The sequence below is a fragment of the Gossypium raimondii genome, chromosome 6, assembly GCF_025698545.1.
Source record: "Gossypium raimondii isolate GPD5lz chromosome 6, ASM2569854v1, whole genome shotgun sequence".
Taxonomy (NCBI): domain Eukaryota; kingdom Viridiplantae; phylum Streptophyta; class Magnoliopsida; order Malvales; family Malvaceae; genus Gossypium; species Gossypium raimondii.
In genome coordinates, this window is record NC_068570.1 from 423650 (window position 1) to 436110 (window position 12461).

Below are 12461 nucleotides of genomic sequence, written 5' to 3' on the forward strand. Positions count from 1 at the left end.
TCAAACACAATTATGGGTTATTAACCCAACATTCTGATTAGTTAAGATATTATTACTGATTAAATATTATATGTTTTACGAAGTAAATAATGGAATAAGATTTTTATTTCTAATTAAACTTTCCATTGAAATAAAAGAAGGTAGATAAATTGGTAACATGCATATGTTTGGCAAGTTTTATTTAAACATTATATAATTCATAGCATTTGTTATTTATATTTGTAATGATATATATGAGATTTAATGAAATAAATATTAGAATATAGTAAGATAATGAATATAATTATAGTAGGTTTGTAGAATTAAGATAATTTGTATTATAATAAATATAAATTAATGAATGTTCAAAATAAATTTAAATTAATTGTTGATATTCATTAAAATAATTGAAAATTTAGAATTTTTAAAATGAATTTATGAAGTCAATGTTTCATACATTCATTATCTACTCTAAATAGTTGTTTTAAAATATTGTTAGGAGTCTGACTTTAAAAAATAAAACTAATAATTAACATTTATAATATCTTGAAAATGCTGTTTACTTTAAAGAAGTTGGGGTATAATTTACTTTCTGAAACGGATGCTCTCTGGGTTTGTGTTCTTAGATTTTAGTATGGAATATTTCTCGGGGACATTGTTCTTTCCTTTGGAGGGCCTTTTCTAAGGTTTGGCCTCTTCTCCAAGAAAATTTGCTTTGGTCTATTGAGGTTAGAGTCCTAGATAATTGGTTTAGTTTATGTACAGATGGTGCAATACATGTAGGCTATGGAATTGCTACAGCTGGAGGAGTATTACTAAATCGAAAAGGCGAGCGGATCATGGGATATAACAGTTTATTGGGTGAATGTTCTGTGTTCGATATTGAATTGTGGGGCATCTTTGATGGTTTGACTCTTATCCGAGATAATCAATTTGCTAAGGTGATGATTCAAACAGATTGTTTGGAGGCGATTAAGACCATTCAAGCTACTTCCTTCAATGATTCGAACTCCACTCTTATTAGAAGAATTTATCATCGTTTATCCAATATTGGAGTTTGGGGCATGCAAGTACATGCCCAAGGAGTCTAATAATATTGCTGATTGTTTAGTCAAAATGGCTTCTTCTTTTTTTTGGCTTCATTCGATCTGTTATGTTGTAAAAAATAAACTGAATAACGTTCAAAAGTTTAACATTACATCATTCCAAAAGAAAACACATTCAATCACTAATAGACTTACATTTACATCAAAGCAATAGCTCACCGCCAAGCTTGAAGAGATCCCAAAGTAGGTTCTAGCAATCACTCCGGTCATTAAAGCAAGAAATAGCCTCGTTCAAAGTTTTTATGTGTAATTAGTTTATTTTTTCAGTTTAACATAACAATAAAATGTGTAATATTTTGTATGAAAAAACTAATAATCCTTTTATACACTTTGTCTTCATAAAGTTACCAATATTGAAATAGTTGTAATATGAATGGTAATGGAGTTATTTATTTTTAAGTAAATATAGTAGAAGAATTAAATAGATTTTTGTATAGATGTTAATGTTAATAAAATTAAGAATCTACATTAAATACAAATTACATATCAAACAAGTATCATTCAAATAAACCTTAAAGAGGATATAATTGATTTAATTTGATATTAATGTAAAAGCAATACTCTCTATATAAAGTACTAAATGCTATCCTTTGCCATTCCCCATTTTCTTTTTTCCTTTCTCGTTGTTCTAAGGTTGCTGTTAATGATTAGCATGGAGAACAAAAGTTCTAATATTAGATTCATGCTACTTTTTTTGGGTTTATGTTGTTTTTTGATATTTTGTGTTGCTGTTCCTACAACAAGTAAGGGAAATATTCTACTGTTTTAAGTTTATTTTTTTAAGAATTTGGTTGATTAATTTATACCAAATTTCTTTGATATATATTTATATATTTTATATAGGAAACCTCAAGTTAAATGAGGAATTACTCCCCTCTTCCCTCCAAAATTTACTTCCTCAGGTTGTTTCTCTATCTTTTAAATTTTTTTTTGCGTACATATAATATTACCTGGTATTTTATCGATGAAATTTTTAAACTCCAAAAGTAGAATAACATAACGATATATTTTTAGGGGAGAAAAATAAACTCCTTTGATAGATTCTTAATTTTAAAATAAAAGAGATACTTTTGAATGAGCGTCAATACTAACAATTAAGGGCGTAGTTAGAAGGGCAAGTAGTGGCTTTGGCCACCTTAGTTGTGTGGTATTCGGTTTAAGCCTCTCTTTTTTTTAACAAAATTTTTTGTTTTGATCTCTCAAACTTTTAAAATTTTATTTTAACCCTCCTATAATGAATTGGTGGCTTCACCTCAGCTGACAATGTTGAATATTGTTGTCTTCTAAAACAATTGCCAACTTTTTAGAAAAGAAAAAGAGAAAGATTGATTAATTATCTTTATAAATTTGCTTCTTAATATACATATATATATATATATATTTAATAATTAGATTAAGGTTGTATATATGATTATATTTTGCAGGATGTGAACAAATCAAATGAAGCTGAAGAAATGTTTGGACATGGATTCAATGAAGAAAGGATGCTAATCGAAACCATAGATTATGAAGAAACTGGTGCCAACACTAAGCATGATCCTTTAGCTCCTCCTCCTTTAATCTAAATATTTTATATATTTATATTATTGCAATAAATCTCTATTTTATATAGAGAGAGCTCATTTCTAAAAGACTCTCTTTATTTCAATTGTCTTTATCTTCTTATCATAAATCTGTTTTTTTTGATACAATACTTAAAATTACTCATAGCCCTTCCTCAATCCTTGAAAAGGAGAATAATGCACTTCAGCGACTCGAACCCACGTCATCCTACATTGAAAATCGAACTAAGATTTAATTAGCCTTAAACAAGTATTCTTTAAAAACCTAAACCATCTTCCCTAATTATTTTGAAGCAATTATTAAGCATATAATTATTATGGATTTTGGAATTTTTAGTCATATTTGAACAATTGAGCAGATATTATAATTAGACATATTACAAACCCTTCTTAAAACGTCTTATTATATTATCACTAAGTTGAATACCTTGGCCATGAAAGTATAAATTAATTAATTAATTTCCTTATAAAATGGAAATTAATTAATTTTATTGCAATTAATGTTTTTTAATGGAGAAATTAATGTTTAAATTTCAATACAAAGAGAAAAATTAGACAAACACATACAATTTCCTTATAGATCAGTATATATATACCTATTAATTAATATCAAGAATCACGTTCAATTTAATCCAAAATATTTAAATTTCACGTTTGGAGAAAAATATCATATCTAAATTTATTATTTCCCTTAATATTATATTTAAATATAGGGTAAACTATATCAATTGTCTCTAAACTTTGATTAAAATTACATTTAAGTCACACAATTTTCTAAAGTTACATAATTGTCACTAAAATTATCGAAATGTTACATTTTGGCCACTCATCTGCTACCTCCCATTAAGAGGATGACATAGCACATTAATTTAAAGGGTTAATAACTAATTTATCCCTGAACTATAACTAAAATATCGACTTGATATTTTTAAAATTATTAACTAAATTGGTTATTAACTCTTTAAATTTACGTGCCACGTCATCCTTTTAGAGGAAGTTAAGAATGAGTGACCAAAATGAAATATTCCATAATTTTAATGATAATTATGTAATTTTGAAAGTTAGGTAACTGAATTATAATTTTAATCAAAGTTTAGAGGCAATTGATGTAATTTACCTTTAAATATATTGCTTATCTTAATTTTCAACTCCTTAAATCACGCCCAAAATATCAATTTAATTTCTTTAATTTTATTCTATTTATTTTTCTTTGATCTTATTAATGCACTAAATTCATATTTAATCATTGCATGACACAATATAAATCTATTTTTACTATTAAAAATTGGCTCATGTACACCAACAAGAGGTATACGTGGCATGCCACGTGTCACTGTTTGGTTAGTTTGTCAACCATGCCAAATTTTAACCATATGGAGGGATGAAATTTTTAAGAGAAATGGCCAATTTACTCTTTGACCTAACATATAGGGACTAGTTTGCCTATTCTTTAAATAAAAATGACAAAAATGACCTTAATGTTCCACAATACGAGCAGATACAAAGAGGGACCAAATGGTGCTAATTTGGGTCTCTTGGCATTCTTTCTTGGGTATCTCAACCATCAAACCCTATGTGCAAGACTTCTCTGAAGTCTAACCCAACGAGTATCAAACACCTTTCACATTATTTTCTTTGTGGTTTAACTATATAATTAGAAGCAAATGACCACATGGTTTAATGGTATGTATGACCCGAGTTTCATTTTATATAAATATTTGTGTTTGATGATTTATTATGTTGAAACTATTATAACTTCAAACGATGAAAAAATATCTAATTTGAATCGTAAAAATTGATTAAATTTTTTAAATTTCAATTTTTTATATAAAGTTTAGAATTATCTATAATCTTTCTTTAACTCTTAAAATGAGGAGAAATAGATTTCAGTTCGCTCAATCTATATATTTCTACACTAATAATAATATCGATACTAACTGCGTTAAGATCAACTAAATTTCAAAATAAATAATTACCGTTTAAATTATTTAATTTTTTAATCAACTCAAACTTAGAATATGCAATACAAGTGAATAACTCAAATTGCTTTTAGTTGTCATGTACATACAAAGACGGTATGGAAGCTGATTCCAGATGTTTGGACAACACTTCCACAAGAACTATTGGGAATTTAATAAAAACAGTTTCAACCTATTAGGTTGACATGATTTATTTCATGCTAAAAAAAGATATTTTTAATGTCAAATATTTAGATCAATAAATTATAGAGTAATTGAATTATATTGAATTAAATAATAATAATAATAATCAACTGATAAAGGGACCAACAATTGTGGTTTGGAGTAATAAAACATATTGTATTTTTTTTTTAAAAACCACATTTAAATTTTAAATTAAAAAATAAGTATAAATTAAAAAAGTTTAATCTCTATAAACCATTTTTTATTTCTAAAAAACCCAAAATTTTACTTGAAATAGTCGTGGAGGATGAGGAAAGAATGTCAATATTAACACCCTGGCTCTACCTTTGCCAGCAAATTTATTGAAAATCAAGGTTCACTTGGGACAACATTGAGACCACATCTTTGGGGTATTGGGTTGTAGAGTTTATTAAATGTGACATTGGGTTCTTCTTTTTCATGATATTTTGTTTGTGGGTATCATGATTTGCCAAGATATGGATGGAAATCCCTTACATTATCCTTCTATTTTGTTTTCTCTTTCATTGTCATTAATTACAAATTCTGAAGAGATAAAAAGGAAAAGTGAAGTAGACAAGATAAGGCAATCTGATTGAAATGCTGTAGCTTTTGTCAGCACCGAACATCCCTTTGGTTTTTATTTTTAATTTTCTAATAACTTTCGGTATGAACACTTGACGAGAGTCAATTCATCCTCATAAAAGATCTAAATTAAGAATCTGTCATGGAATCAAATCACATCATGATCAACAGCTGTAAAAACAACACAATTTGTTTCATAGTTTAACTTTTTTTAATTGCAACTTTTTATTATTTTATATTTTAAAATCTTTTGTTTAAATGAGGAAGTGTTAGAATGCTATGAAGAGATATGTGAGGAAAAAATCGAAACAGGCTATAAAAAGCAAGTAAGAATTATGATCATTGATGGTCATTACTTTAATATTTGGTTAGGATGTATGGTAAAAGTATTATACAGATTATTGTATTAAAGATTGAAGCATATGTTGTTGTTTTTTATTCGAAAAATAGATTAATTAGTTTTTATATATTAGATCAAAGAATTAATTGATCATTCTATTAAAAATTTTATATATTTCTATTATTAAAATATCAATCTTATTTTTGTGAACTCGATTGGCCTAAACGGCCCATGGATGTTGTGGCTTAAGGACCACCTTCCTTGGTCTTCCTTTAAGACTCCTACTTGAACTAAAACTCTTTCGATTTAATTGATTAAAAATTTCATATGAGACTTAAACTCATATATATTTTCCTAAATAAATACGAAGTGTTAGCTGAAATTATCTAGTATCAACCATTAAGTGTTTTCATGGTAGAAATTTAGTTGTTTTAATATTTGAGTAATTTTTTATTCAAATAAATTATATTTTTTTGTTGAGTTGGAATTTTAGATTAGAAGCAATTATAATTGCAATCATTTAGAAGTTAAAAATTATGGTTTGGGTTCACTATAGGTTTGTGCAAGGTTCTTTCAAGGGAGTCTTATTCTTGTCCTGTGTTTGGTTATTTAAGTTGGAGCCCACTTTCTAGGCAATCGAAAGTTTGAGAATAATAGAAAAAATCAATTGGTTGAAAGCTTAAAGACGTCATATTTCGACTCTTTTTTAGGCCTTTTACAACTTAGACTATCCCCTCGAGGCATTTTGGGACTTAGGACTTAAATTATCTTCTTGAGACTCGATACACAAGTAATTATTTGATCAGATTTATTACTTTAGAAATAACAATCAAATCCATGTTACAGCTTTTTTAAAATTTATTGCCCAACCCTAACAACTTTTCTAAAATTTCTAATAAATTGAGGTTGTAAATAAACTATTTTATCAATTTGTAACTAAACTTTCATTGGGGAAGGGCCTAACAAGAGAGTTTAACTTTATAATTATAGAGGAGTGAGGCTGCAATGAGTGTGAGGTTGAGCTCAAAACAATCGAACCAACAACTCAACACTTTTAACTCGTATCAAAGTTAGACATTAAAACAATTTAGTGAAGATCTTGTTAATTTACTGAGACATGAAAAGAAGCTTGATTTCTTAGCCACTTATGCTTGATAGTTCAAATTATGCTTATTAGAAGGCACCTATGACAACTTTTATACAGTCGATAAATGACAAGGATTGGAAGTCATTTTATCAGGTTAGGAACCACCTACTAAAGAAACTAATAGAGTTCAAACCATCAAACCTTAAACCACTTGGAGACAGGGTGATGCCAACAATTCTTTTCCAGGGGGATTATGTTGGGTGCAGTGGTAAGGTACTTGCATTCTCAAAGGGATATATAGGTTCAAACGTTGAAGTCAACATTGTTAAGAGGTGTAGTCATGAATCCCAAACATGGACTGTAAAACCAGACATGGAGAATACAAAGAAAAACATAATTTCACTGTTGTATTAGCTTATAATTTTATAATTTTTAGGACTAAAACAAATTTTATTATTTTTGAGGTGAAACTATAATTCTACCAATATCAACTTATAAATTCATAGATTTTGGGGATCTAAAACAGAATTTCCAATTTTAGGGGCCTACCGGCTCCCTTCAACTTGACATGGAGAGTGAATGAAGATAAAGTAGTCAATTACAAATCAAAAGTTTTGAATGCTATCTTTAATGGAATAGATCCTCATTCATGAGCATCTCCAAGTGTGTTTCTTCTTATAAAGCTCGGAAAATTCTCAAAACAACACACGAAGGCACCACTATGGTTAAGTAGTCCAAGCTCTAGACGTTAAGAACATGTTTGAAAATTTGAGACTAATAAAAAAAAGAAACAATTTTAAATTTTTATGCTAAGTTGTGGGTCATTTCTAACCAATTTTTCCCCTTAGACAATAGGCATTCTAATGCAAAGCTAGTTTGTAAAGTCTCGAGATTTCTCAAAAAGATTCTCCGTCAAAGTGATTTTCATTAAAAAGTTTAACAACATCAACACTATAAAGATAAACGAATTGATTGAATCTCTTCAAACATTTGAATGAGCTTAAAGGACGAGATGTAATCATAGAAATATATTGAAGTTGCTTCTTTGGGTGCAACACTGTAAGGATAAACTAATGTTGAAATTGCTTCTTTGGTTTTAAAAATATTTTCTATTTTAATAATTTATTTAATTAAATCGAGGATTCAACTATGAAAAAAATATTAACAAAATCGTTAGTATCTACAAAATAATTTTATTTAAAAATTTCACCAAATTCAAAACTTACCTCCCCCACTAAAAGACGTCAACATTCCCATCATTACAATGCATATTATTTTAAATTCCCATCATTACAATTAATATATATATAAACGTTAAAGTTAAAGGGTAATTACATCATTACCTATTAAAGTATGGGTAAGTTTTTATTATAGTCACTTAATTACAAAAAGTTATAATTTGGTCACTAAACTATTTAACAGGTTTTATTTAAGTCACTGGGCTATTAAAATTGATGACATATGGCTTTCTCTGTTCGCACTGCCTGCACCAATCTAAAGTTTTTTTTCCCTTTCTTTTCTACAATTATTTTTTTTATGGAACAACTTTGGATGTCACGAATTTATAAATCAAAATTCAAACAGTTTTTTTCTCCGATCTCAGACATTAACCATCAGATCAACTTGGATATAAGGTATGTTCTTCTACTCGTCAATGGGTACTGATCTACCGTACTGATCATCGAATCATTGCTTAGAGCTCGTTGCCAGAACTTCTATAAAATAAAATAAAAAACTTAACAATCTAGTGACTTAAATAAAAACTTTTAAATAGCCAATGAGTTAAATAAAAAGTTTGATAATTTTATAACTTTTTAATTAAATAACCAAAATTAAAATTTATTCATAATTTAATAACTAATGATATAATTTATCCAAAATTAAAATCGGTGATTGTTAAAAACTTTTATAAATAGTAAAACCAACATCGATAGTATTTTAAATCGAAAAAAAAAGTCATGTTTTGTGCGTTTGGTAGGTCATCATAGCGAAAAACTGCCATATCAGAAACAAACACAAATTAGGACAAAAGCCACGCTTTCTCGAGTTTTGGAGTTCAGTCATAGACACGTGGTTGGCTTTCCTACAGTTTCTCCACACACTTTTCATATCCTTTCAATTGAATCCACTATCTATAAAAAAAAGAAAAAAGACACATACTAAAAGGAAACCAATCACTTTACCAAACACTTCTTTCTTCTTACATAGCGTATCTGTTCCATTCGGTAGTAGGTTGAAGAGGAAATGGCCCTTCTTACAGCTTCAGACACTTTTGTTCTTTATTTCCTATGTTTCATGTTGTGTTCATTTGGTATCTGTAATGGTGGAATAACTGGTAACTTTGTAAGAAAAAAGTATTCACCTGATATGCCCCTAGACAGTGATGTTTTCCAGGTTCCTTCTGGTTACAATGCACCCCAACAGGTATGTTTGGTTTCTTCTTCAAAATCCCAAATCTTTGTTCTTTTTTCAGATGTTACATGTCTGTTTTTTTTTTCTATAGGTGCATATTACACAAGGGGATATGGATGGTAGTGGAGTGATCATCTCATGGATAACCCCTGATGAACCTGGTTCCAACATGGTTTACTATTGGTCTGAAAATAGTAACCATAAGTACAAAGCTGAAGGGATTTTTGTGAGATACAAGTTCTTCAATTACACCTCTGGTTATATTCATCACTGCACCATCAACAACTTAGAGGTATAATTTTCTTTGATTTTTGTTTCATTATAGGCCAAAATTGGGTAAAAATACTATACAGGCATTGAATTAAGAGTTGGATTGTATTTTCCTTTTACTCAAAAATAGATCAAACAATAAATTAGTCATTTTATTAAAAATTCTATACATTTCTATTATAAAAATTGGTCCATGTATATCAACAAGAAATACATGTGGCATCCGGTTATGTTGTTAACCACGCCAATTTTTACGGTGAAAATGAATAAAATTTTAACAAAAGAATCAATTTGTTCTTTGATTTAAATATATAAGCTAAACTATCCATTTTTTTTAAGTAGAAGGGACAAAATACAATCTAAATCTTAGTACAACCCTATATTTTTATCTGGTTTTTTTTTTTTAAACAATTGCAGTATAATACCAAATACATGTATGAGATTGGAAGAGGGGATTCCATTAGACAATTCTGGTTTGTAACACCACCAAGAACTGGTCCTGATGTTCCTTATACATTTGGTCTAATAGGTATTTTGATTATTACAATGCTGGTTCTTGTCTTGTTTCATTATGCTTCATTTTATGTTTGGTTTGGTTTTTGAAAACAGGGGATCTTGGTCAAACACATGATTCAAATGTTACACTCACGCATTACGAATCGAATCCGAAAAAAGGGCAAACAGTGTTGTATGTAGGGGATCTATCATACTCAAACGATTATCCGTTCCACGATAATTCCCGGTGGGATACATGGGGACGATTCGTCGAGAGGAACGCTGCGTATCAACCTTGGATTTGGACTGCCGGGAATCACGAACTCGATTTCGCTCCGGAAATTGTAAGCCATTCAAACACTAACTTGTTTACATACAATTTTCCTAATGGTCTAACAGCCATCGTTGTATTGCAGGAAGAAACTACGCCGTTTAAACCGTATACACATCGATACTACGTACCGTATGAATCATCACGTAGTACGTCCCCGTTATGGTATTCAATCAAGAGAGCTTCAGCTTATATCATTGTCTTGTCTTCTTATTCGGCATATGGTAAGGCTAAAACTTGACCTATGAATGTATGTGTTATTGTATTAGAAGTAAGATTGCATTTTATTCCCTCTACTCAAAAAATGTGTAAATTAGTCGTCGTGTGTTAATCAAAGAGCAAATTAGTCTTTTCTATTAAAAATTTCATCTATTTTTATTATTAAAAACTAACTTGGCTGACGGAATAACCGAACACGCCAAGTGTACTTCATGCTGACATATAGGGACTAATTTACCCATTTTTTTAGTAGAGACAAAAATGCAATATGATTCTTAGGGACCTGTATAATACTTTTATCGTGTTTTACCCTACTGATATATATATAACTTTGATTTTAATAGGAAAATCGACTCCTCAATACAAATGGCTAAAGAAAGAGTTACCAAAGGTGAATAGAAGTGAGACACCATGGTTGATTGTTCTTGTGCATTGCCCGATTTATAACAGTAATTCGCATCATTACATGGAAGGTGAAACCATGAGAGTCGTATACGAGTCATGGTTTGTAAAGTACAAAGTTGACGTTGTGTTTTCCGGTCACGTTCATGCCTATGAACGATCTGTAAGTACAAGACCCAAATTTGCAAAAGCAAAAGTTATGATGGATATTAACTTGTAAACTCACATTGCAGAAGCGGATATCCAACATTGCATACAATATATTGAATGGAAAGTGTACTCCTGTTCATGACCTGTTTGCACCGGTTTACATAACAATCGGAGACGGTGGAAATCATGACGGACCGGCTTTAGGGTAATGATTATTATATTTGGATTTTGTTGATATATCATCTGAGATCGTCTTGGAACATAACTAATGAGCATTCCTTGGTTTAAAACAGCATGGTGGAACCACAGCCAAACTTCTCAGCTTATAGGGAGACGAGTTTCGGTCATGGTATATTCGATATCAAGAACCGGACACATGCTTATTTCGGTTGGCATCGTAATCAAGACGGATACGCTGTTGAAGCTGATTCTTTATGGTTTCATAATAGATATTGGAATCCTTATGGGAAATCATTTGTAGCATCATATTGATCAATGTGATTAAAACCAGATAGCTTTAACCTAGTGTTTAGTTATCTCCATTGCTCCGATTGCAAACTTCGAGTTTTAAGAACCGTAATTACCCAGAATTTCTTTCGGTTTTTCCTCTTTTCAATGAAAATGGCATCAACCCGTCCTACAAAACCAAGTTTGATGTTCCGTTGGGGCACACGATGACCAAAGTATTCGATTGAGTATTCATGATTGTTACCTTTACATGTTCCTAGTTTAAGCATTGTCGATTTTCAAAATCATTTAATTATCAAATTCATGTATCTAAATAGATTAAAAATTTTCAAATACTAAAATGATCCTAATCCGTTTAAGAGCTAAAAATTATATTGTCCTTTTCAATTTTTATAACTTCATATTTAAGTTTTCAATTTTTATAACTTCATATTTAAGTTATTTAAAGTTGTTTTGATGATGGTTCAAATGAATTTAGGTTCAAATTAAAAGTATCCGAATTTTTTATTCAAAATGATCTGAGTGATAAATTTATTAAATCTAATTTGTTTTTTTAGATAAAATATACTCCAAACCTGAAATTCCATCTTAGGAATGCTTATGGGACAATAAATGGAGCCAAAGATAAGAACTCTAAAGTCACCTTTGTCCATTGATGAAAACAGCTTTCTTACAACGTGTAATGCTGCAATTAATCAGCTAATAGCACACTAACAAGTCTCCATTTTCCATATGTAATAGCAGTCAACTTGGAGGAATTGACGTAAAAAAATGATTAAATAGTAAAGCTCTTGCCAAAGTTCTACACTAAAAACTAGCTAGTACACAAGCACATCAAACGACAATCCACTCCAAGCTTAAGAACACAATCAAATTTGCAGTAACATTAACAATAA

General features: G+C 29.6%; 1 protein-coding gene across 1 annotated transcript; it reads left to right on the forward strand.

The window, feature by feature from the left end:
- Positions 1-8970: 8970 nt before the first annotated feature.
- LOC105774225 (purple acid phosphatase) lies at positions 8971-11795 on the forward strand. Its single transcript, XM_012596627.2, has 8 exons — positions 8971-9242; positions 9322-9522; positions 9918-10029; positions 10110-10339; positions 10412-10550; positions 10890-11110; positions 11181-11302; positions 11391-11795. The coding sequence occupies exons 1-8, from the start codon at positions 9063-9065 to the stop codon at positions 11587-11589; spliced, it is 1404 nt and encodes a 467-aa protein (XP_012452081.1). The 5' UTR covers positions 8971-9062; the 3' UTR covers positions 11590-11795.
- The last annotated feature ends 666 nt before the right edge of the window (positions 11796-12461 follow it).

Excerpts from the sequence above, each read along its gene's own strand:
- LOC105774225 (XM_012596627.2), top strand. The coding sequence starts at position 9,063 with ATGGCCCTTCTTACAGCTTCAGACACTTTTGTTCTTTATTTCCTATGT. Across the intron at positions 9,523-9,917 it reads GCACCATCAACAACTTAGAG|TATAATACCAAATACATGTA; the intron begins GTATAATTTTCT and ends AAACAATTGCAG. Across the intron at positions 10,551-10,889 it reads GTCTTCTTATTCGGCATATG|GAAAATCGACTCCTCAATAC; the intron begins GTAAGGCTAAAA and ends TGATTTTAATAG.